The sequence below is a fragment of the Oncorhynchus tshawytscha genome, linkage group LG12 (assembly GCF_018296145.1).
Source record: "Oncorhynchus tshawytscha isolate Ot180627B linkage group LG12, Otsh_v2.0, whole genome shotgun sequence".
Taxonomy (NCBI): domain Eukaryota; kingdom Metazoa; phylum Chordata; class Actinopteri; order Salmoniformes; family Salmonidae; genus Oncorhynchus; species Oncorhynchus tshawytscha.
The window spans coordinates 48,010,644-48,037,307 of record NC_056440.1 but is presented as its reverse complement, the minus strand read 5'-3'; the positions used below and the strand labels follow the sequence as shown (position 1 = coordinate 48,037,307).

The 26,664-nt window shown below is 44.6% G+C and overlaps 1 protein-coding gene across 3 annotated transcripts; it reads left to right on the top strand.

The window, feature by feature from the left end:
* The first annotated feature begins 571 nt into the window (after positions 1-571).
* LOC112263429 (centrosome-associated protein 350) lies at positions 572-26,441 on the top strand. 3 transcript variants are annotated; one of them, XM_024439623.1, is made up of 8 exons: positions 572-763; positions 1,052-1,302; positions 1,931-3,759; positions 3,926-4,105; positions 25,133-25,375; positions 25,485-25,619; positions 25,859-25,984; positions 26,159-26,441. In XM_024439623.1, the coding sequence occupies exons 1-8, from the start codon at positions 741-743 to the stop codon at positions 26,309-26,311; spliced, it is 2,940 nt and encodes a 979-aa protein (XP_024295391.1). In that variant the 5' UTR covers positions 572-740; the 3' UTR covers positions 26,312-26,441. The 3 variants fall into 3 exon arrangements, with proteins under 3 accessions (XP_024295391.1, XP_024295390.1, XP_042186660.1); XM_024439622.1 differs by having other exon boundaries at positions 572-1,302; XM_042330726.1 differs by lacking the exons at positions 572-763; positions 1,052-1,302; positions 1,931-3,759; positions 3,926-4,105 and having other exon boundaries at positions 24,975-25,375.
* Positions 26,442-26,664: the final 223 nt, after the last annotated feature.

Sequence of the window (26,664 nt, the reverse complement as noted above, 5' to 3'; positions counted from 1 at the left end):
GTTTTAATATGCATTGGGCCCACATCGTGCCAATGTGGGCATGTTTTCCGGGAAAAGATTTGGCTTATTTCAGGCGATGTGAGGGCTGCCATAAACAGAAATGGGCTGCCCAAACTGGGCCAATGTCTTGGAGGCCAATGTGGAGCCGATGAGCAGAAGCGCATCAGCCCAATTTGGGCAGCCTAAGTGGGGTCAAAAGTTTAGCCAGCATTGGGCCCTCATCTTGCCAATGTGGACATGTTTGCTAGGTATGTACAACAGCCACTGCAGTATATTATTTCAGGGGGAAAACAAGGATGATTTTGAGCCTGAAGTGCTTCTTAGTGGATTTACATTGTCAGCAGTGTGTATACTGAGAGAGGATGTTAAAAGCTTTGTTACAGTGCGTCAGACAGGGTATAAACTCAGAGAGAGAGAGTGAGAGAGAGGGGGGAGAGGGAGAGAGAACAGGAAGGAGTGGAGAGGATAGGAGAGGGGAGGGTGTATACAGAGAGAAACTGATTGGCCAGAGAAAGCGAGAGAGAAAGTGGGAGTGAAACAAGATAGAGAGGAGCAAGGAAAAGCTACAGAGAAAGATGCATCCTCCTCGTGCTATGTGATCATTTCTGGTGTTAGGATAGTAAGATGGGTCAGACGGCTGAAATGAAAGAGATGCAGCCAGGGGTGTGGCTGCAGTCTTTCTCAGGGAAACTCAGTCTTGCCTTGAGCTGCAGCATCTCTGACATAACAGTTGTGCCAGTATGCCAGTCATGAACAGGCCAGGGTAGGTGGAGGACATTTTTTCTCAGTATTATATATGCATGCACTGCTTGGTAGATTTCAAAGGACAATATTTTTTAATAGGACAATCTATGTAATAGGGACTGGTTGAGGACAAAGAGCATCCTGGGTTGCAGTGTCCCACATGTCTGAGCCATGTTGATACTTAATATGACCATATGTCTATACGAGATTTTTTTAACCAGACCCAGGCTGGATCAGTGTCCAAAGGATTTCAGCATGGCTGTTCTGCTCTGAAGAGAGAATATTTATCTGTGTTTTGTCTTGTCAGATTTTGGACAGGCTCAGGGTTGAGCAGACTCTTTTCATCTGGGGAACTATGGAACTATGACGGGAATTCTAAGGAACAGTGCTTGTCCAAGCAAGACCTACGTATAGCTAAGGAGCCAAGCTCTTCTCATAGTCATACTCTCAAAGGCTTACCTCGGTCTCAAAGTGTCAGAGTTGAGCTCTGTGCAGGAAAATCGCCTCGGTGTGAGACAGTGGAGCAAGGTGTGCAAATCCGGGAAGATAGTCTAACAGGTAGGTGGAATGGGAACAGGCTTTGCAGACACTGCACTAATCTTCTTACAAAGTGGTTAAAAAAAGGTCAGAATAATTCATGATGCTTTCAAAATCTCAACTTCCACGATTGATTGGAGTGCATCTTTGACATATGCTGTAGATTAATTCCCTGCTGCCATTTCTAAAGAATATTATTATTATTGCTATACAGGCTGCCGAGGAGGAATGTGTGTCAATAACACTACACTGTCTCACGATATACCTTTTTTCAGAAACTGATAAATGCAGCCTGTTAAATGTATTGATTGGAGCTATTGATTCTTATTTTCCTGAATTTTAACAATATACTGCTACATAAAGATGACAATCTATATCTAGAAGATTTTCCAGCCCTGCATATATATTCATGCTCTCAGGCTGACTCAGCATATTTAGTCCAAGGCAAAACAGGGTGGGAGGCAGAGAACGTTTTCAATTCGCGCTACTGTTTTTGGATTGACTGATTCAATTGCATCTGATGAGAATATTATTCAATTGTGAACATGAATATTCATCTGTAAAATTAATCTCCCTGTCAGACTTTTTAAATTAAGCTGTGTTGTGTATGCTATGGAAAAATGTATTTTTATTATTACATTTTTTACAGGATGTCTGACTAAAGAGAAGATTCAGACACCCAAGTCTCATCCTGCTTACCCTGAGGAAAAGAGATCGCCTGAAAAGAATGGCAATAAAGAAACACTTCCCCCTTTACTCAATGTGGCCTCGTCTCTTGAGAATGTTTCCATATGTCCATTCTCAAACACTCCAAAAGCAAAAACAGTCACTGTAAGTTCCATGACAGGATCTTCTTTCCTGTCCAATAGCAAGGAGCTCTTTGAAGACTGCCAGAAGAGGTATGAGGGACAGAGGAATGCACAGGATCAGGAATTACCAATGACATCCTGTGCTAATCGTGATGCTGTGGACACGGACTTCGCTATAGAGGCGATGTGCGACCCAGTAATTCTCAATGTACAGAACGACCAAAGATCACAAGGTCTATTGCCGTTAAGCAATCATGGCGAGACCAATCACCAGTTAACCAGTACAGGGACTGAGGAGTGTTTGGTATCCCACCCTGGCAGCACCATAATAGAACCTAAAGAAGCTGAACAAACAATGAAGACCAACATATTTGTATCCAACAGAGGAAGTCTGTTCAGTGCAACCTTTGTCCACAGCACAGGCAATAGTGACACAAAGATGAGTCGTGAAAGCCCCTTGTGTGATGACAGTGTCTCTGAAACAGGGGATGAATTAGATGCCTTTTCTTCCAGCAGTGACTGTCTGACCTACATTGAGGACGAGGAGAAGGCTGTTATAGATGGAACGAGAGGCGGAGGAAACACACGCATTCCACACTTCACCAAAAGGTCAAAAAATGGATCACAAACTCAGCCTTTATGTCTAAATCCAGCAAGGATATACCGCTCTTCTTTGAGTAAGCCATTCGCTCAGTCGTGCATTCCACTGGTTTTACAGATGTCCAAACCAGTTACTAGAGGGTGGTCAAAAACAACTGTTTCTGAGGAGGGTCTGTCAGAAATCCTTTCCCCAGTGGATGAGGTTCTGTCCTATGGAAGCTACGAGCTCCCTCCACCTGTTGTGCACTGTGCAGGATATGGGAGTGTTAGCTCCACTCTGCTACCTCCCCAACCTGCTTTTGAGGTGATCACAAGTGAAGAGGAATTCCCGCCTTCTTCCGAAGGAAATTATCTGTGTCTCAAAGAAGATCCATCCATTAACAGTGAGCTTGTTCCTCCTCTCCCTGATGATAAGACACCACATATAAACAACACAAAAAACTCTGGTGAAACTAACAAAGACCTTGCTGAAGGTCAAAATGTTTTTGACAGAACTGAGAAGTCCAGCTTGGTTCCAGCGGAAGAGGATGTCACAGACTCGCTCTTCTACTTTGACATTGGCGACAGGGTTCTTGTCTGCCTTTCCAGACCTGGTGTGTTGAAATACAAGGGGCAGGCAGCATTTGCTGGTGGCCTTTGGGCAGGTGTGGTGCTGGACAGGCCAGAAGGAAACCACAACGGGACCTTTAGAGGGGTGAAATATTTCAGATGTGATAGGAACTGTGGTGTTCTGGTCCGAGCGGAGGACATCTCTCCTTTACGAGGGACACAAGACAGTGATCTGGATACTGAGGCTGAGGAGGATCCCTTCTCAGATGAAGAACCACCAAACTGCTTGAAATCACAAGAGGATGGATTGAAAGAAGATGAAGCCTCAGGTGGACCATTGGAAGGCAACATAGATGGGGGACAAAATAAACCAATCAATGATCCTTTAACTACTAAAATTACTTATAAAGAGGGACAATTACAAGAGAAATGGTGCCAAAACCCTCAACTTGATTGTTGTAACGAGACACCTGAGGCATCAAGTTCATCCACCCCTATGCCTGTATCATCATTATTTCAAGTGAGTTTTGTCTTAATCAGACCGTGTAATAGCACAATTGAGGCAAACCAAAGTCATCACAGACTTTTACCTTGGGGGTATTTGATGTGTCTTTAGAGTGCCAGACCTACTTTAAATTCCTTAAAAATGCTTGCTCGTCAAACTATTTATTGGTCCTATTTTGCAGATTGGTTTTGATTCATGCCCCCAAACAGCAGGACACAACATGAGCTCTAGTTTTGACATAAACTCTTGGGTGGAAAGTTTGACTGAGGAGCTGATCCAAGACCTTATAATGGATGCTCTAGAGATAAGGATGAGAAACAGAGAGAAAGGCTTGCTCAAAGAGGACAACAAACAAATTGATGTGAGTAAAGTTTTAAATATTTCGTTTTTTTTTTACATCACCTTCCCAAAACAAACAGCATAGACCAGCATAAATGTTAAGCTTTTCCATACTTGTCTATTCGGTTTCATGCTGGTCGGATTCTGGTCAAGCTGGTCTAACCAGCATAATTTAGCTGTTTTTTCTGGCTGACCAGCATGGTCAAGCGGGTTGTGCTTAGAGACCAGCTTTTGTTGTGTTTTCACTGGCGGCCAGCCTCCACTGTGCTTCCGCTGGCGACCAGCCTCCACTGTGCTTCCGCTGGCGACCAGCCTCCACTGTGCTTCCGCTGGCGACCAGCCTCCACTGTGCTTCCGCTGGCGACCAGCCTCCACTGTGCTTCCGCTGGCGACCAGCCTCCACTGTGTTTCCGCTGGCGACCAGCCTCCACTGTGTTTTCGCTGGCGACCAGCCTCCACTGTGTTTTCGCTGGCGACCAGCCTCCACTGTGTTTTCGCTGGCGACCAGCCTACACTGTTTTCGCTGGTGACCAGCCTACACTGTTTTCGCTGGTGACCAGCCTACACTGTTTTCGCTGGTGACCAGCCTACACTGTGATTTGGAAATTGGGGCCAGCATAAACTAAAGCAAAACCATAATCAAGTAATGTTTTATACTGGCTTGCAAAGGGATGTTTCATTCCTATTGGAAACCAGCCAGAGTTTATTCCTACAATCTGCATTCAGAATGACTGCCAAGTTTAGAAAGACTACCAAACTATCTAACCTGGAACAACCATTTCACTAATGGGTATAATAAGGCCAACTAACAAATTGGATTAGTTTAGACCCCCCATGTGCATCAGCAGTGTCTACTTTTTTATGTCAGTCACTGACCATTACTCAATTAGGCATTACTCAATTAGGCATAAATTATTCTATGCAGCTATCTAGGCTTGTAGTAGTCATGGCCGAATTGCCGATTTGGGGGCCCTCACTTATTTTGTGTTCATGCTCACTCAGACATCATATTAACATGGCAAAAGTCAGGGCTTTGACTGCATGTGTGGGTCTGTATGTGGGTAAACAGACCAATGAGTCACTGCCACCACTCATGATGAGTTCAGACTTTTTGTGGGGCCCCCCATCAAAGTTTCCCAACCCTGCTGTAGGGGAACCATTTAGAGTTCCATTTAAACCAACTCATGAAGAACCCTCTGGCTCCATGTAGAGCTAATGGCAGGTTCTACTGTTTTCCGACCACTTGACTTTTTCCACATTTTGTAACGTTACAGCCTTATTCTAAAATTGATTTTAAAAAAATCTTCATCAATCTACACACAATACCCCATAATGACAACGCAAAAACAGTTAAGACATTTTTGCTAATTTATTAAAAATAAAACCCTGAAATGTTACATTTACATAAGTATTCAGACGCTTTATAGCCTTAACTCTTCTTGGGTATGACATTACAAGCTTGGCACACCTGTATTTGGGGAGTTTCTCCCATTCTTCTCTGCAGATCCTCTCAAGCTCTGTCAGGTCTCTACAGAGATGTTAGATCCGGTTCATGTCCGGGCTCTGGCTGGGCCACTCAAGGACATTCGGAGTCTTGTCCCTGAAGCCACTCCTGCAATGTCTTGGCTGTGTGCTTAGGGTCGTTGTCCTGTTGGAAGGTGAACCTTTGCCCCAGTCTGAGGTCCTGATCACTCAGCAGCAGGTTTTCATCAAGGATCTCTCTGTACTTTGCTCTGTTTATCTTTCCCTCGATCCTGACGAGTTTACCAGTCCCTGCCCCTGAAAAACATTCCCACAGCCTGATGCTGCCACCACCGCGCTTCACCATAGAGATGGTGTCAGGTTTCCTCCAGACGTGACGCTTCACATTCAGGCCAAAGAGTTTACTCTTGGTTTCATCAGACCAGAGAATCTTGTTTTAGGTCTTTAGGTGCCAAAGTGGGCTGTCATGTGCCTTTTACTGAGAAGTGGCTTCCGTCTGGCCCCTCTACCATAAAGGCCTGATTGGTGGAGTGCTGCAGAGATGGTTCTCCTTCTGGAAGGTTCTCCCATCTCCACAGAGGAACTCTAGAGCTCTGTCAGTGACCATCGGGCTCTTGGTCACCTCCCTGACCAAGACCCTTCTCCTCCGATTGCTCAGTTTGGCTGGGTAAGTTAAGTTACCGGCTACAGTAAGTCACCGGCTACTGAGTTGTAGTAAAAATACAGAATTTTTACAGTTGAATCAAGGTGTTATTGTTGTAAAATGTCTTGCTGTTGTTTACCTCACTGCACTTCAAAATGTAGACAATGTGCTGGCGGGGGATCATATTTGGGGGCATGGTCTAAAATATTTTATATTCATACCAACCGTATATGGAAGTGTTGTACCAGCTTACGTGGTTTTATTGTTATGTTGAACAAGGTTAAGCACTTAATTTGTCCATGCCTAGTTCTACAATCTTTGCAAGAGGTTGCCATGTAAGCTGCCAACATGTTACTGGCAGTGATGTTACGTTTGATACTGGAGCTCCGAGGCATGCGTCGTAATTGCTAAGCAGTTAACTTTGAAGAACATCCTCAATGACTTCTGAAGCTTCTTTAGATCACATACTTTTCCAAACCATATGTTGCACAATGCGAGATCCCACTGATTTCGCCATGGTTCCGGTGCTTTCTTCAATTCCAAGCTGCTTTCAATCAATGACCTCTACTGGACACAGTACTTACAAATAAATATACGTGTAGGTACAGTTGAAGTCAGAAGATTACATGCACCTAAGCCAAATACATTTAAACTCAGTTTTTCATGATTACTGACATTTAATCCTGGTAAAAAATCCCTCTTTTAGGTCAGTTAGGATCACCACTTTATTTTAAGAATATGACATTTCAGAATAATAGCAGAGATTTATTTCAGCTTTTATTTCTTTCATCACATTCCCAGTGGGTCAGAAGACAACATAGACTAAATTAGAATTTGGTAGCATTGCCTTTAAACTGTTTAACTTGGGCCAAACGTTTCAGGTAGCCTTCCACAAGCTTCCCACAATCAGGTGGGTGAATTTTGGCCCATTCCTCCTGACAGAGCTGGAATATCTGAGTCAGGTTTGGAGGCCTCCATGCTCACACAAGCTTTTTCAGTTCTCTCCACAAATGTTCTATAGGATTGAGGTCAGGGGTTTGTGATGGCCACTCCAATAGCTTGACTTTGTTGTCCTTAAGCCATTTTGCTACAACTTTGAAAGTATGCTTGGGGTCATTGTCCATTTGGAAGACCCATTTGCGAAGAAGCTTTAACTTCCTGACTGATGTCTTGAGATGTTGCTTCAATATATCCACATAATTTTCTTACCTCATGATGCCATCTATTTTGTGAAGTGCACCAGTCCCTCCTGCAGCAAAGCACCCCCACAACATGATGCTGCCACCCCCGTGCTTCACGGTTGGAATGGTGTCTTCGGCTTGCAAGCCGCCCCCTTTTTCCTCCAAACATAACGATGGTCATTATGGCGTAACAGTTCTATTTTTTTCATCAGACCAGACGACATTTCTCCAAAAAAGTATGATCTTTGTCCCATGTGCAGTTGCAAACTGTAGTCTGGCTTTTTTTATGGCGGTTTTGGAGCAGTGGCTTCTTCCTTGCTGAGCGGCCTTTCAGGTTGTGTCGATATAGGACTCGTTTTACTGTGGATATAGATACATTTGTACCTGTTTCCTCCAGCATCTTCACAAGGTCCTTTGCAGTTGTTCTGGGATTGATTTGCACTTTTCACACATAAGTACGTTCATCTCTAAGAGACAGAACGCATCTCCTTCCTGAGCGGTATGACTACTTCGTGTTTAAACTTGGGTACTATTGTTTGTACAGATGAACGTGGTACCTTCAGCCATTTGGAAATTGCTCCCAAGGATGAACCAGACTTGTGGAGGTCTACACATTTTTTTTCTAAGGTCTTGGCTGATTTCTTTTGATTTTCCCATGATATCAAAGAATTGGAAAAATTACTTGTGTCATGACCATAGTAGATGTCCTGACCGACTTGACAAAACTATAGTTTGTTACCCACAAATTTGTGGAGTGGTTAATACATACAGTTGAAATCAGAAGCTTACATACACTTAGGTTGGAGTCATTAAAACTCATTTTTCAAACATCCCTAAGTAATGCCATAGATTCAGTTCTTGAAAAATAGTCAACTTGATGTCAAAAAGGGAAGCATGATGTTAGACGAAAACCTGGTATTCCTATCGATTGTAGGCCACTAAAGCCAACGACTTATCACTGCACCACAGGGTTTTGATGAAAACAGTGGAGAAAAATAAATGTTTCTGATAATCACAAGCTTTTATTTATTCCTGAGAGGCAGATGTCACTGATGTGCGTTGTGAACAGATAATGAAGCACGGAGTAATGAACCATTTTCTGCACAATTTCATGAAAGCGCCGAAGCCTTCAGAAAGCCTCGGTTTCCCATCACCACTGAGAGTTAGTTGCCAGTGAGTTACTAGCAGTTTCTGGCTATTAAGTTACTTTGAATTTTACAATAACTTACTGACAGCTGATTGCTAGTTAGGTAATGCAAAATTCACAGAAACTTCCAGGGAACTAACTTTCATTAAATTATTGTGAAATGCAGTAACCTCTTAACAGTGCATCACTTTAATGTCACATGCTCTTACAAAGATTGCAGAACTGACCGTGTTAAAAGATGTGCTCAACCTTTGACAAAATAACTACTGATGTTACATTTGATACCAGAGATCCAAAAGGCATGTGTCACAATTGTCAAGCAATGTACTTCAAAGCAGTATGCCGATGCCTGTATCATAAATTATTAGTTTGAAAAGCAGTTGTCACTCATGTACACCGTGTTAATCAAAGCCTCACATATTAACCACAATTTCAAAACAATTGGCTGCATAGACTCAATGGTTCAGAAAGATTTGTTTAATAATCCAGCCGCAGTGTCAGATTTCAAAAAGGCGTTACGGCGAAAGCGGACCATGTGATTATCTGAGGACAGCACCCCGCATACAAAACACATACAAAAATCATTTTCAGAGGCAGGTGGTGACACAAAAGTCAGAAATAACGATACCTTTGAAGATCTTGAAGATTCTGTTGGCACTCCAAAATGTCCCAGAAACATCACAAATGGCCCTTTTTGTTGATAATGTCCCACTTTATATCCTCAAAATGTCCATTTATTTGGCACGTTTGATTCAGAAATACACCGGTTCCAACTCGCCCAACATGACAACAAAGTATCTAATAAGTTACCTGTAAACTTGGTCCAAACTGTAACGGTTTCTCTTGTGGTGAAGGAGAGTCGGACCAAAATGCAGCGTTGTGATGATTCATGTTATTTTAATAAAGGAAAAACTATACATGAATAAACTACCAAAATAATGAAAATGTGAAAACCAAAACAGTCCTATCTGGTGCAAACACAGAGACAGGAACAATCACCCACAAGCACACAGTGAAACCCAGGCTACCTAAATATGGTTCCCAATCAGAGACAATGACTAACACCTGCCTCTGATTGAGAACCATATCAGGCCAGACATAGAAATAGACAAACTAGACATGAAACATAGAATGCCCACTCAGCTCACACCCTGACCAACCAAAACATAGAAATATACAAAGTAAACTATGGTCAGGGTGTGACAGTACCCCCCCCAAGGTGCGGACTCCGGCCGCAAAACCTGAACCTATAGGGGAGGGCCTGGGTGGGCATCTGTCCGCGGTGGCGGCTCTGGTGCTGGACGTGGCCCCCACTTCACCGTAGTCTTCCTCCACCTTGTCGGCTTCTGTGACCTCCTAGCCACGGCAACCCTACTTAATAACATGGGACAGAGGGGCAGCTCGGGACAGAGGGGCAGCTCGGGACAGAGGGGCAGCTCGGGACAGAGGGGCAGCTCGGGACTGAGGTAGCTCAGGACTGAGGGGAAGCTCAAGAGGAAGCTCAGGACTGAGCAGAGCTCAAGAAGAAGCTAGGGACTGAAAGGAAGCTCCGGCAGGTTGATGGATCTAGCAGATCCTGGCTGGCTGGTGGTTCCGGCAGATCCTGGCTGACTGGCAGATCCTGGCTGAATGGCGAATCCTGGCAGACTGGCGGATCCTGGCTGACTGGCAGTTCTGGCGGATCCTGGCTGACTGGCGGATCCTGGCAGACTGGCGGATCCTGGCTGGCTGGCGGATCTAACTGATCCTGGCAGACTGGCGGCACTGACGGCGCAGGGCAGACTGGTGGCACTGACGGCACTAGGCAGACAGGAGGCACTGGCGGCGCTGGGCAGACTGGCGGCACTGGCGGCACTGGGCAGACTGGCGGCACTGGAAGAGTCCGGTTGACTGGCGGATCTGGAAGAGTCCGGTTGACTGGCGGATCTGGAAGAGTCCGGCTGACTGGCAGATCTGGAAGAGTCCGGCTGACTGGCGGATCTGGAAGAGTCCGGCTGACTGGCGGATCTGGAAGAGTCCGGCTGACTGGCGGATCTGAAAGAGTCCGGTTGACTGGCGGATCTGGAAGAGTCCGGCTGACTGGCGGATCTGGAAGAGTCCGGCTGACTGGCGGATCTGGAAGAGTCTGGTTGACTGGCAGATCTGGAAGAGTCTGGCTGACTGGCATATCTGGAAGAGTCTGGTTGACTGGCAGATCTGGAAGAGTCTGGTTGACTGGCAGATCTGGAAGAGTCTGGTTGATTGGCAGATCTGGAAGAGTCTGGTTGACTGGCAGATCTGGAAGAGTCTGGTTGACTGGCGGATCTGGAAGAGTCTGGCTGACTGGCGGATCTGGAAGAGTCTGGCTGACTGGCAGATCTGGAAGAGTCTGGCTGACTGGCGGATCTGAAAGAGTCTGGTTGACTGGCAGATCTGGAAGAGTCTGGTTGACTGGCAGATCTGGAAGAGTCTGGCTGACTGACGGATCTGGAAGAGTCTGGCTGACTGGCGGATCTGGAACAGTCTGGCTGACTGGCGGATCTGGAAGAGTCTGGCTGACTGGCGGATCTGGAAGAGTCTGGTTGACTGGCTGTTCCATGCTGACTGGCGTCTCTGGCTGCTCCACGCTGACTGGCGGCTCTGGCTGCTCCATATAGGCTGACAGCTCTGGCGGCTTCTTACAGACGGGCAGCTCTGGCGGCTCCGTGCAGACTGGCAGCTCCGTGCAGACTGACAGCTCCTTGCAGACTGACAGCTCCTTGCAGACTGACAGCTCCGTGCAGACTGGCAGCTCCTTGCAAGACTGGCAGCTCCTTGCAGACTGACAGCTCTGGCTGCTCCATGCAGACTGACAGCTCTGGCTGTTTCATGCAGACTGACTGTTCTGGCTGCTCCATGCAGACTGACATCTCTGGCTGCTTCATGCCGACTGACAGCTCTGGCTGCTCCCTGCAGGCTGGCAGCTCTGACTGCTCCATGCAGGCTGACAGCTCTGGCTGCTCCATGCAGGCTGGCAGCTCTGGCTGCGCTGAACAGGCAGGAGACTCCAGCAGCGCTGTAGAGGAAGAAGGCTCTAGCTGCGCTGAACAGGCGGGAGACTCCAGCAGCGCAGGAGATGAGGAAGGCTCTGACAGCGCTAGATAGACGGGAGACTCCGGCAGCGCTGGAGAGGCGAGGCGCACTGTAGGCCTGATGCGTGGTGCTGGCACTGGTGGTACTGGGCCGAGAACACGCACAGGAAGCCTGGTGCAGAGAGCTGCTACCGGAGGGCTGGGGTGTGGAGGTGGTACTGGATAGACTGGACCGTGCAGGCGCACTGGAGCTCTTGAGCACCGAGCCTGCCCAACCTTACCTGGTTGAATGCTCTCGGTCGCCCTGCCAGTGCGGCGAGGTGGAATAGCCCGCACTGGGCTATGCAGGCGAACCGGAGACACCGAGCGCAAGGCTGGTGCCATGTAAGCCGGCCCAAGGAGACGCACTGGGGACCAGATGCGTAGAGCCGGCTTCATGGCATTTGGCTCGACGCTCAATCTAGCCCGGCCGATACGCGGAGCTGGAATATACCGCACCGGGCTATGCACCCGCACTGGGGACACCGTGCGCACCACTGCATAACACAGTGCCTGCCCGGTCTCTCTAGTCCCCCGGTAAGCACAGGGAGTTTGCGCAGGTCTCCTACCTGGCGTAGCCCTACTCCCTGTGGGCCCCCCCCCCAAATAAATTTTTGGGGCTGAGTCTCGAGCTTCCTTGCCAACCGTGTTCCCTCATATCGCCGGCTCCTCTCTCCGGCTGCCTCTGCTCTCCTCGCTGCCTCCACCTGTTCCCATGGAAGGCGATCCCTTCCATCCAATATATCGTCCCATGTCCAATCCTCATTGCGCCGCTGTTGCTGCCTTTGTTGCTTCTCCTGTGGCTCCTGCCTGTTGACACGCCGCTTGGTCCCGTTGCGGTGGGTGATTCTGTAACGGTTCTCTTGTGGTGAAGGAGAGTCGGACCAAAATGCAGCGTTGTGATGATTCATGTTATTTTAATAAAGGAAAAACTACACATGAATAAACTACCAAAATAATGAAAATGTGAAAACCGAAACAGTCCTATCTGGTGCAAACACAGAGACAGGAACAATCACCCACAAACACACAGTGAAACCCAGGCTACCTAAATATGGTTCCCAATCAGAGACAATGACTAACACCTGCCTCTGATTGAGAACCATATCAGGCCAGACATAGAAATAGACAAACTAGACATGAAACATAGAATGCCCACTCAGCTCACACCCTGACCAACCAAAACATAGAAATATGCAAAGTAAACTATGGTCAGGGTGTGACACAAACATTTCAAACAATGTTCCTAATCCAACCTCAGGTATCCTAAAATGTAAATAATCAATACAATTTAAAACTGTTTCCAATACCGGATTTAAAAAAAAAATTGAAACTCGTTCCAGTTCACTCGCACCAAACAGTAGAGTCCACATGGAGTTACACTTACAAAGAATAGCACTACTTCTTCATTTCTCAAAAGAAAAAAAATATCAACCAATTTCTAAGACTGTTGACATCTAGTGGAAGCCATAGGAACTGCAACCAGGTTCCTATTAAATAAGGCTTCCCATAGAAAACAATGGGAAATACTATGACCTCAATTATTTTTTTTAAATTTTTATTTTTATTTTTTTTCCCTGGATAGTTTGTCCTCGGGTTTCGCCTGCCAAATCAGCTCTGTTATACTGACAGACATTATTTTAACAGTTTTACACACTTTAGAGGGTTTTCTATCCAATTCTACCAATTATATGCATATCCTAGCTTCTGGGCCTGAGTGACAGGCAGTTTTCTTTGGGCACACTTTTCATCCAGATGTGAAAATACTGCCCCCTATCCCTAAGAGGTTATAAACATCGGTTCCACCTACGGTTGGCACAAATGGACAAATATTAGACCACACCCCAAAATATTTAGTGATCCCCACAGGTACATTGCCCTCACCTATATTTCAAAGCGCAGAGATTTTTGTGCTTTATATTCACGATACTGTGTAGAAAAATTTACCGTTGTAGTAGATTATCTGCACATGTACCCTAAAAAGTTCCTATGTGTGCCTTTGACCTTTTTGTACCCCAGGGAACAACATGGTGAAAGCATGGTCAACTCGTGGCAGTGGTGACTATTTCCTGTCTCATTCAATCCCCTTCACATTAGAGTCATCAGACAAAGTTCTATTGACTGTTGACATCTAGTGGAAGCTGAAAACTCATCCATATCTCGCTGTAATTTCAATGAGAGCTGTACTGTACCTGCACTGTACATTCTTGGTAATAAAGATGTACATGGTGGCACTTCTGAAACATTAACGCACTTCGACCCCATAGCTTGCAAATTCAAATCCTCAAAGACTTTATGCACACTTTAATTCAAGTGTCCTTGAGCACTGCTATTTTAAAGTTGGTGTTGTCAGATAATCTGAAAATTATTGACTTGATTCTGAGCAATGTTTATCAAAGTGCATAAATGTATTCTTCATTAAATCTGTGACCAATCTCTGTCATGCCGACAGACCTGATGATGTTTCAGGAAATTCTGGTCAGAAGCAACCAAGAGGTTGTGAGTTTAAATCTCAAGTGAGGAATAGTCTCAAGTAACCTGCTTTCAGCAGTATATTGTCCTTCTACAGCAATAACACTTTTATTCAGCTGTAAAAATTCAGTAATGTGTTGGTGTTTAATTTACTTTCAATGCAACTAGTACTATTTTAGTGTACCGTAAAAAGGACAGGAACTTTTTACAGTTTTTCTCAATTGCTAAAACACAATTTCTGAAACCTTGCTCCATTTCCTGAAAACTTTAAACACAAAACCTCATCTTCAAGCACTATTTCCATAACCTCTGACTCCTCTCGCAAAATGAAACATTCGCCTCAAAACAATTTTACCTGTGTTCAAAATCAAACTGCTCTCAAATCATAAGCAAAGTGATCAAAATGATATACACTCTCAAGCAGTCAGTAAACAATACACCAAAAAAATTGAAAACACATTGTTCAAAACATACAATTCTCAGGGAGAAGTACATTTTTAATCTAAAAAAGATTCATATTTTTCCGTCATTGTCTTTTGATGAACGAAAACATGTTCTATCATAGTAGCTCAAAATTGATCAGAAATTATTACTCTGTTTTGCTCTTTGCGATTTAGTTTTTTGTTCTTCCTCCTTGTACCCCTATTTTTACAGGACTGTACCCTGCATCTCACAAACTTATCCTTTGTCTCTGTGATACTGTAATTCTTGTTCTTTGTTGATATGAGCCTGTAACCAGTCAAAATCTATTGAGTAGTCAGTACTGTTAATAAATGGAAAGCACAATGTTCAGGGCCATACAATTTGTCCATTGTACAGTATAAGGCCTAAAATGCACTGTACTACAGTATACAAAAGGGACAAAAATCAAAGGAGTAAACATGTGATCAATGTGCTTCTTCATGTCGTTGGGCTGGGTCAGGCCAGAGCACTTCGTCGACATCACAAGCAATGTTGTCCCTCCTGAGGCAACGGAGGAAGAAGCCTCTTGTGTGCCGTATCCAGCCCTGACATGATTCCTCACCTATATCACCACAGGCTAAATCCATGGCTTGCAGCAGATTTACTCTGGTGTAGGGTTGTCTATCATACACTTTCCATCTCCAAGAGGAGAAAAACTCCTCAATCGGATTCAGGAAAGGCGAGTGTGGAGGGAGGTACAAGTTCATTAACTGCCCATTGATGTTAAACCATTCCCTTACCTGAGCAGCTCGGTGGAAACTGACATTGTCCCACACTATCACATAGGTGGGAATGGGATTCTCATTTAGCTCTTGACCCTGTTGCTCTTGAACCTGCTGCTCAAAAAAAAAATCTCTTAGATTGGCAATAAATCTTAGAAGGTGCTGGGTGTTATATGGCCCGAGTGTAACATGGTGATGTAGAACACCACGGTTGCTGATAGCAGCACAGATTGTGACATTGCCACCTCGTTGACCAGGGACTTCAACAATGGCCCGCTGTCCAATCATGTTTCGGCATCTCCTTCTCCTCTTTGTTAGATTGAAGCCTGCTTCAAATCAAATTGATTTATATAGCCCTTTGTACATCAGCTGATATCTCAAAGTGCTGTACAGAAACCCAGCCTAAAACCCCAAACAGCAAGCAATGCAGGTGTAGAAGCACGGTGGCTAGGAAAAACTCCCTAGAAAGGCCAAAACCTAGGAAGAAACCTAGAGAGGAACCAGGCTATGTGTAACCAGGCCTCTTCTGACTTCATCGACAAAGATGAACTCATTGGGTCTGTCTAAGGATTCCAAGTCAAATATTGTCTGTGTAGAAATATAATATACTGTATGTAGGATTTTGTAAGTCATATAGAGACAGTGCTATACTGTAGAGTACAATTAGGCTTCTGATTCACATACATTGTATGTACTGAAGACTAATGTCATTCACATAGTATGTGTTAGTACTGTAGACAATCTGGATTACAGTAAATGTTTCTGAATGCACACTTACTTGCACATACTGAGCTTGCAGTTCTTTCACTCTTGGTGAGTTGCGCTCAAAAGGTAGTCTGCATACTTGTTTCATTCGCATCCTGTTATGATGGAGGACACGGTCAATTGTGGAAATGCTCACACTGTCGATTCCCTGGAAGTGTGTGTTGTCTTGTATCACTCGTTCCTGGATTTCTCTGAGTCGTATTGTATTATCTTGAAGGACCATGCCAACTATAACGGCCTCTTGCTCCCGAGTGAATATAGCTGTCCTTCCACCTGCATGTGGCAGCCTTGCAATTCTACAAAAAGTAGTTGTGCAGTTACAAAACATATTCATGCAGTACAATACATGCAGTGATTAACTTTACAAATGTCTATTGAAACAGCTGCATATAGTGTAGTACAGTACATTTGCAATTACAAAAATACAGTAGTATACTGTACCTGTTCTCTTCTCTGAATGTCCTTACTATGGTGGACACAGAAAATCGGCTCAAATTGGGTTGTACTCTAAGTCCTGCTTCCCTCATTGTCAGTCCATGGACAAGAACATGGTCTATAACTGTTGCTCGAATTTCATCAGATATTTCCACTCTTTGTCTTCCTCTTCCTCTTTCTCGTCCTCGTCTTCTCACATTGTTTCTTCTATCCATTCTCAGACTTTCTCCTTCCCACCTTCAACAACCTGTTCGCTCTCTGAACTGGCTTATATTGGTTGTGTCACATCATTTGAAACAGGATTTAATAAATTTTGAGTGGTTGTGTTCAAGCAATGACATGTGTTCTCTATTTGTATTTGTGTTTACCAGTATGGATGACATGTGTTCTCTATTTGTATTTGTGTTTACCAGTATGGATGACATGTGTTCTCTATTTGTATTTGTGTATACCAGTATGGATGACATGTGCATTAGAGTGCAGAGTGCAGAATGTGTTTTGAGAATGAGAATGTGTTTAGAGTTTTGCTGAAAAGTCTAAGTGAGATCTGCAAATTGTGTTTTATCATGTGAAATGGTTTAAGGTATGGACAACAGACTGCATAATTAGCTAAATGAGTCCAGGCAACTGAGAACTTTGTTCAGCCAATGGGTTTTAGTGTTTTAGCAATTGAGAAAAACTGTAACAGTGTAGCATTTCATGGCATAAAAAGGAAAACATGGTGGAGAGGGAAAGAACAGGATGATTCTTAACAGACAGATGGTTCTCAGCAGTAAAGAACCCTTTCTGAAATGCAAAAACACATATCACCCTCACCCCTGACAAATAACATTTTGGTCGTTGTTGTGTATTCTGGTCCAGTGGTCCAGTCCAGCTCAGTGGTCACCAACCGGTTGATCGCAAAACATTTCAGTAAATAGGTGCACCTGGTTCAGCTGTCCTGCGCACCAGGTTGGCAAAGTGTTTCCATTTTGAACCATTTCATGCGTTTGAAGATACAAACTATGCCCTCCCGGTGGGCCAGAAAGCAAATCACATGCACTATAGGCCTACCACTTGTCAATCGGATGACTCAGATTAACATGTCTGCTGTAATGTAGCAGGTGTAAAAGAAAGCTAAAGCAAAGTTGATACTGTGAGATTTAAAAACTTTTAAAACCATGACTAGAGAGACTATCAACAAATACAGCAAAAAGCTGCTGTTTTTATCAGTGAGTTTATGTTTAAGTTTTTACTCAGCAGTGTCAACACTTCTGTAAGCCATAAAATGCGTGCTCTTACTCCCACTCGCGCTACAACGATCACTGCAGCTGTAATGAATGAGTATTGCATTGTTATTATTTGCAACTTGGGTATTTTTTTTAGATTATATAATACAATTTAATTTTATTAACAACATGGATTTGTGCATGAGGCAGAAATAATGCGATGTGACTCGAGTTTTGCTATCAGCTGGAATACGGTGTCCTTTTTTGGTCAGTGTCAGAGGAGGAAAGGGAAGAGCAGAGGGAAATTGAGAGGTGGACCCTGTCTGCTGCTCTCTCTCTTCACTGAGAATGACCATCAGATTCAGGCACCATCATTCCAGTAAAATCAAAAGGAAATTATTTAAATGTATGCTCACTCAGCTGTGCCTCACAAGTAATACAACAACTGATCTATTACTGTGTGATCATATAGCTTACCTCAACAACAAAAAATGTATAATAAAAAAAAATGGTCCGAACGACATTGCATTGGCAGGGCAATTCAAGCAAAGCCAATATGAAGTGATAATGTATTAGGTCTATAGGTTACAGCAAACTTCATTGCTACAGTACAGTACTGTTTAATAGGTTAGTGTTGCATAGGCTTATATATAGGCTTATATATCATGTAAAAAGTTTTTTTTTTAATCATTTTGACTGATTTTGATCTGGTGACCACTGGTCTAGCTGGTCTGCAAAACCACACCCATCAATATCATACTTCCCAGCATGATCTATTGCAGATTGTTTCAAAATCTGTGTTTTTGCATGTACATTGATTTATTAATTAATCAATTAATTTATCTTATGCTACAGATAAATAACATATTTTTTCTAAACTAATCCAATTTAAAAGGTGGGTTTATTGCATCTGTTACTGAAATTATTGTTCCAGTTTAAATGCTTTAGGGAGTCTTGTTTACATATTTTTTTCTACTTGGCAGTCATACTGAATGCAGGTGAATAAAGATGAAAATGATTGGATATCCCGACTAAGGCTGGATTCCAATAGGAATTAGACATCACTTTGCAAACTATTGATGGGCTTTCCGGCTCTTTTCAGTGAGCTGGCTCATTCGGCTCAGCTCACCAAAAAGAGCTGGCTCTTTTGGCTCCCAAACGACTCTTTGAAAAAATACAAAACATATTTTTTTAAGTCAAACAGTTTGCGATAGCTTGACTATGATTGGTGTTAAAACAATTCTAATTCAATTATTAAATGAAATCATACATTAAATGGAGGACAGGCATGCATCGGAACACAGAGGTTTCAAAATAAGAGGCTCTTCCTGATTGGATTATCCTCAGGCTTTCGCCTGCAATATCAGTTCTGTTATACCCACAGACAATATTTTTACAGTTTTGGAAACTTTAGAGTGTTTTCTATCCTAATCTGTCAATTATATGCATATTCGAGCATCTAGTTATGAGAAATAGGCGGTTGACTTTGGGAACGTGTCACGCCCTGGTCTAAGTATTTTGTGTTTTTCTTCATGTATTGGGACAGGCCAGGGTGTGGCATGGGGTTTTTGTATTGTGGTGTGTTTTGTCTTGGGGTTTTGGTGTGTATGTATTGGGATTGTAGCTAGTGGGGTTATCTAGCAAAGTCTATGGCTGTCTGGAGTGGTTCTCAATCAGAGGCAGGTGTTTATCGTTGTCTCTGATTGGGAACCATATTTAGGCAGCCATATTCTTTGAGTTTGTCGTGGGTGATTGTCCTTAGTGTATTTGGTCCTGTCTCTGTGTTAGTTTACGCAAGTATAGGCTGTTTCGGTTTTCATTACGTTATTTGTTTTATAGTGTTTGTATTTAGATTCGTGTTTACGTTTGTTGAATAAACATGGATCGCAATCTACACGCTGCATTTTGGTCCAACTCTCCTTCACCACAAGAGAACCGTAACAGAATCACCCACCACCAACGGACCAAGCAGCGTGTCAACAGGCAGGAGCAGCCCAAAGAGGAGATGCGCTATAAGGATTTCTGGACATGGGAGGAAATCCTAAACGGAGAAGGACCCTGGGCTCAGCCTGGAGAATATCGCCGCCCCAAAGAAGAACTGGAGGCGGCGAAAGCGGAGAGGCGCCGGTATGAGGAGGCAGCACGGCGACTCGGAAGGAAGCCTGAGAGTCAGCCCCAAAAATGTCTTGGGGGGCTCAGGGAGAGTGTGGCAGAGTCAGGAGTCAGACCTGAGCCAACTCTCCCTGTTTATCGTGAGGAGCCAAGGAGGAGACCAGAACCAGAGCCGGTGTTGGAGGTGAGCGAAACAGAGACTGTGAAGGAGTTAATGGGGAAATTGGAGGAGAGAGAAATGAGGGAGTTGCTGTGTTGGTGCTTTTTGCATGGAATTCGCCTGATGGAACGTGTCGGGGATTTGATGGCACCTGGGTTAGCGCTCCATACTCGTCCTGAGGTGCGTGTTAGTCGGCTGGTGAAGTTGGTGCCAGCCTCACGCACCAGGCCTCCTGTGCACATCCCTAGCCTTGCACGTCCTGTGCCAGCACTGCTCTCAAGATCTCCAGTACGCCTTCACGGTCTAGACCATCCTGTGCCACCTCCACACTCCAGCCCTCCGGTAGCAGCTCCCCGCACCAGGCTTCCTGTGCGTGTTCTCGGTTCAGTAACACCAGTACCAGCACCACGCATCAGGCCTACAGTGCGCCTCGCCTCTCCAGCGCTGCCGGAGCCTTTCTCCTCTCCTGCGCTGCCGGAGCCTTTCTCCTCTCCTGCGCTGCTGGAGTCTCCCGCCTGTTCAGCGCAGCCAGAGCTGCCAGCCTGCATAGAGCTGCCAGCCTGCATGGAGCAGCCAGAGCTGTCAGTCTGCATGGAGTAGCCAGAGCTGCCAGTCTGCAAGGAGCTGCCAGTCTGCAAGGAGCTGCCAGTCTGCAAGGAGCTGCCAGTCTGCACGGAGCCGCCAGTCTGCACGGAGCTGCCAGTCTGCAAGGAGCTGCCAGTCTGCAAGGAGCTGCCAGTCTGCAAGGAGCTGCCAGTCTGCACGGAGCCGCCAGTGCCAGTCTGTAAGAAGCCGCCAGAGCTGTCAGCCTACATGGAGCAGCCAGAGCCGCCAGTCAGCGTGGAGCAGCCAGAGCCGCCAGTCAGCGTGGAGCAGCCAGAGCTGCCAGTCAGCGTGGAGCAGCCAGATCTTTCAGTCTGCCAGGATCCGCCAGTCGGCCAGACTCTTCCAGATCTGCCAGAACTGCCAGTCGGCCGGGATCCGCCAGTCGGCCGGGATCCGCCAGTCGGCCGGGATCCGCCAGTCAGCCAGGATCTGCCAGTCAGCCAGGATCTGCTGAAACCACCAGCCAGCCAGGATCTGGTAGATCTACCTACCTGCCTGAGCTTTCTCTCACTCCCGAGCTTTCTCTCACTCCCGAGCTTTCTCTCACTCCCGAGCTTCCCCTCAGTCCCGAGCTGTCCTTCAGTCCCGATTTGCTCCTCAGTCCAGTGGGTTTCTGGGTGAGGACTACTAGGCCATGGTCGGCGGCGAGGGTGGACTATCCAGGGACGCGAGGAGAGGGGACTAAGACATTGACTGAGTGGGTTCCACGTCCTGCGCCGGAGCCGCCACCATGGACAGACGCCCACCCGGACCCTCCCTATTGTTTTGAGGTGCGTTCGGGAGTCCGCACCTTAGGGGGAGGGGGGGGGTTCTGTCACGCCCTGGTCTAAGTATTTTGTGTTTTTCTTCATGTATTGGGTCAGGCCAGGGTGTGGCATGGGGTTTTTGTATTGTGGTGTGTTTTGTCTTGGGGTTTTGGTGTGTATGTATTGGGATTGTAGCTAGTGGGGTGATCTAGCAGAGTCTATGGCTGTCTGGAGTGGTTCTCAATCAGAGGCAGGTGTTTATCATTGTCTCTGATTGGGAACCATATTTAGGCAGCCATATTCTTTGAGTTTGTCGTGGGTGATTGTCCTTAGTGTCCTTGTTCCTGTCTCTGTGTTAGTTTGCACTAGTATAGGCTGTTTCGGTTTTCGTTACGCTCTTTGTTTTGTAGTGTTGAATATTGATTTGTGTTTTACATTTGTTCATTAAACATGGATCGCAATCGACACGCTGCATTTTGGTCCGACTATCCTTCACACCTAGAAAACCGTAACACCTAGAGGTTTTAAAGTATAACTTTTTAATGTATATAAAAGTGCATATAAATCTAACAAAACTAATACAATCTGAACAGCATAATAGAATATTGCACCATATTAAAGAGAAATTAAGTAACAATTTGCAAAACTGCAGCATCCCACAAAGTGAAATAAATGTAAAAAAGTAGGATGCTATTACACATGGGCATTAAAGTATAACTTTTTTAATGTATATAAACAAAGTGCATATAAATGTAACAATTTGAAACGAATACAATCTGAACAACCTAATAATAGAATATTGCACCATATCAAAGAAAAATAAATAACAATGTGCAAAACTGCAGCATTCCACTTAAAATATTAAACTGGTCCCTCTTTTCTCTCTTTATTGGTATGTTATAACCAGCAGCACACAGCAATGCTGAGATTTGCATTCAGAAATGCAAGCTGCCTCACTTTCGAGGGGCTGATGCGGTTTCCTCTCTCAGTAATTATTTGTCCCTCTCAGAGGGAACGGATGACTTTAGTAAGCCGTGGGTAGACCGAGGCCTAGTTCTTCCACCAGCTCAGAGGATCTGCAGATCGTTGGGGCTCCTCCAAATAGGATCAGACCTCTATTATGGCATCTGCTGCATCCCCAGTTGCTCTCTCGGCAGACGTTTGTGGCACTACTGCTGGTGCTTCTGCTCCATCGGATCCCTCTTCTTCCTGTTGTCCTGGTGCCTGAGCCAGTTGACTATTGGGGCTGTCCCTCCCTGCTGCTGAGTTTATTCCTTGAAGAGCCTCATCAATCGCTCTGGCTCCACTGAAGGCTAACTTCTTAAACCTGGGCTGAAATGCAGCGGTTTCTGATAGCACGTGATTATATTCCATTGGAGGTGCTGGCTCCACCACTATCACCCAGCAGACCCGCTAGTTTCTAACCCTATTACAGGGGCTGAGTCACTGGCTTACTGGGGCTCTCTCATGCCGTCCCTGGAAGGGGTGTGTCACCTGAGTGGGTTGATTCACTGATGTGGTCATCCTGTCTGGGTTGGCGCCCCCCCCTTGGGTTGTGCCATGGCGGAGATCTTTGTGGGCTATACTCAGCCTTGTCTCAGGATGGTAAGTTGGTGGTTGAAGATATCCCTCTTGTGGTGTGGGGGCTGTGCTTTGGCAAAGTGGGTGGGTTTATATCCTTCCTGTTTGGCCCTGTCCGGGGGTGTCCTCGGATGGGGCCACAGTGTCTCCTGACCCCTCCTGTCTCAGCCTCCAGTATTTATGCTGCAGTAGTTTGTGTCGGGGGGCTAGGGTCAGTTTGTTATATCTGGAGTACCTCTCCTGTCCTATTCGGTGTCATGTGTGAATCTAAGTGTGCGTTCTCTAATTCTCTCTTTCTCTCTCTCTCTCTCTCTCTCTCGGAGGACCTGAGCCCTAGGACTACCTGACATGATGACTCCTTGCTGTCCCCAGTCCACCTGACCGTGCTGCTGCTCCAGTTTCAACTGACCTGAGCCCTAGGACTATGCCCCAGGACTACCTGACATGATGACTCCTTGCTGTCCCCAGTCCACCTGACCGTGCTGCTGCTCCAGTTTCACCTGTTCTGCCTTATTATTATACGACCATGCTGGTCATTTATGAACATTTGAACATATTGGCCATGTTCTGTTATAATCTCCACCCGGCACAGCCAGAAGAGGACTGGCCACCCCACATAGCCTGGTTCCTCTCTAGGTTTCTTCCTAGGTTTTGGCCTTTCTAGGGAGTTTTTCCTAGCCACCGTGCTTCTACACCTGCATTGCTTGCTGTTTGGGGTTTAAGGCTGGGTTTCTGTACAGCACTTTGAGATATCAGCTGATGTACGAAGGGCTATATAAATCAATTTGATTTGATTAGTTTCTTGAGGCGCCGTTACAGCTAGCTTCACAGTTGGGTGCACAGTTTGCTTATGCCGGAGTAGGTTGTGCGTAGAACCGGCTTCATATGAGATTTTGTTTTGGGAAATTCTACACTGTGCTCTAACATTGTCTACATTATTAAAATGCAACCAAATGCCATGATGCTTTTGTGCTTCCAACTCATTTTCCAGCTGTTGTTTTCGCAGCTGTCCTTCCTCTCTCCTCGGCTGCTAAGTGTGTGACTGTGAGTTGTCTCGGCCCTCCCTCACGCATCTTTGGTTCATTGGTTGACACTGCATGTCTGATTGACAGGAACAACAGGTGAGGCTGTTAGTCTGAGCAGACAGTCAGAACGAATGTGTGTGCGATTGAACATTTAGGCCTATATTATTTTATTAATTTTTTCGTTCATTGAATTTGTTAATTCTATTCATTTAAATCTTTTGATTATTCATATCTTCTTTTTTTTTTAAATTTATAAATAGATTTGGCTCTTCTGATATGCGAGCCGGCTCCCAACGTTCACCTACAAGAGCCGGCTCTTAGAGAACAAGAGCCGGCTCTTCGCGAACGACCCATCACTATTGCAAACCAGCATAACGTCTTGTGGGTGACCAGCATATTCTGCTGGTCACTAGCAAACATACAGCGAAGGCTAGTCACCAGTGAAAACACAACAAAGGCTGGTCCATGCTGTTTTTTTTCAGCAGGGAACCACCACAATGATGATTTCAAACCATAGAGATGCATAGAAGGTTCACTTGCCACAAAGCTTGTTTTATATTGGGGAGTGTCATTAAGGGCTTTCACCATAAAACTCATGATCTAACATTCCAGCACTGCAGGTGGCAGTTAATCCCCACCCTTGGCTTTATGGCCATTCAGACTCCATCGTAGTAGCTGGTATGCACCTTCTCTGTTTATTAAGAACTGCCAATGAGCTCAGTGAAGCAGGCAGATTGCTAACACAAACCTGGCATCCCCCGCTTGTAAAATGAGGGTGCCCTCATTTTAAATTGAGATACAGTAGCATGGGCGGCACTCAATTGCAGACTGTCAGAAATGATCATGGCAAAGATAGGTGTACCCTATGTCTATTCAAAACCTTCCATTTTCTGTTTAGCGCCTATCGAAGGGCATTTTTTGTTTAGTAATGCAGTAATGGTTGTCTCTCTTGTTGTGATGTGTGTTTTGTACTATATTTATATTTTATTTATTTATTATTTTTAATCCCAGGACCCCGTCCCCGCAGGAGGCCTTTTGGTGGTCCATCATTGTAATTAAGAATTTGTTCTTAACTGGCCTAGTTAAATAAAGGTTAAATAAAAATGAAATAAATAGAGTTTGTATACTGTACATGAATATGCAATGTGTTGGCCTATTACTTGTCTTTTTCTTTTGAATTATCGTTTATGTGATAGTTTTCTATGATTTTCAGACAGTAAAGAAGAAAGATGACAGCACAGCAAATAAGCTGTGTTTCATAGAACAGTGGCACGATACTCTCTGCTCTGCAGCTCCTGAGAAGGTTCAAATCCAGCCCCACGACTGTGACATAGTGTACAGACTGGTTGATACTGCCTTGGAAACCCTCCTAGGCCAAGCAAAGAGTACCATGATTTACAACCCAGAAGCACCAGGCTATATCATTGACGAAGAGAGTGTCAGAGTTTACGGACGGGTGAGAGTTTGTGTGCAATTATTGGATGATTGTAAACCTGGATGAATTCACAGATCAGGATGCTAATAATATATGTTTGAGGTCATTAGCCAACTTTATCTTACTCTAGATCATGCACCAACTCACCTCTGAGATTCTTCATGGGGTGTTGACCAATCACTTTGGGATTACAAGATCTATGTGGCAGACAAAAAATATACTCTCAAGTCTCCTATCAAGTAGAATCTTTCTCACCGACCTGAAGGTAACAAGTAGCCTTATGTCTGCTATATACACAATCTCCTGTCTAAATAAATATGAAAATGAACATGGAACCTATGCAATTAGCATATTTTGTCATTATGTATATTATATGGAATTATATAGAAAAATAACAATAACCCACTTGGTGTTGACTTTGTGCAGTAATCATCCCCTGTTGAACTTCTGAAGAGCATAAGAGCAAAAATGTCATAATTTGAAATGTAATGACATATTTTGCAGGCTGCTGTTAAATCTGAGGTGCAGAAAGAGCTCAACTTGGAACGGACGGACCTTCAGATGAAAGAGATTCTCCTGACGTTGTGCAAATACAGGAGTACAAAGCGAGACAGAGTAGACTACATTCTGGTATGTGATAATAATTTTGTTCAAATGTCTTAGTGGGAACAGTTTATTGGTAGGCCTACATGAAAGATATTTAGAATATATGAGCATCAATAAGCCTAGATAGGTTGTAGTGGGTGAAAGCATGCAGAACTTCCAGCAACAATGTTCAAGTTCATGATCACATTGAATCCTCAGATCCAAGAGCTTCACAAAGAAGAACTTCAGTGGGTGGACTACAGCGCTGACCAGATTACTGTGAAGATGAAACTGTCTGAGGAGATTTTCAGTCTTCTCCTAGAGGACACTATATCAGTTCTCAAACACATGTACATGACACCATCCTTTTGAACCTGAGAAAGAAGGTTACTGTTCCCTCAATAAAATATATCTTATTAATTGCCAATAACATTCTCAAATGTTTTGAATTCAGTTACAATTACATGTATTGATTATCTATGATCGTTAAAGAATTTAAATAAATCACTCATATTGGAATTAATTTGACCCTACGTGTCCATATTTTTATTGAGCATTCCTCCCTGATTGTCGGTCTATCAAGCAATAAGCACATAATCTCAAGTAACCATTGCTGGGGAAACATAACACAATAATGTGCAACATGGCTCTTGAAACCATATGTACAGTGCAGTGCCAAAAAGTGTACACCCTCTTGCACAATGTTCACATTTTGTTTACTTACA

What these genes read in the sequence shown, in the direction of transcription:
- LOC112263429 (XM_024439622.1), top strand. Translation starts at nt 939, where the DNA reads ATGTCTATACGAGATTTTTTTAACCAGACCCAGGCTGGATCAGTGTCC. An exon ending in AGGACAACAAACAAATTGAT is followed by an intron (nt 4,106 to 25,132) that starts GTGAGTAAAGTT and finishes TATGATTTTCAG; the next exon opens with ACAGTAAAGAAGAAAGATGA. An exon ending in ACAGAGTAGACTACATTCTG is followed by an intron (nt 25,985 to 26,158) that starts GTATGTGATAAT and finishes TTGAATCCTCAG; the next exon opens with ATCCAAGAGCTTCACAAAGA.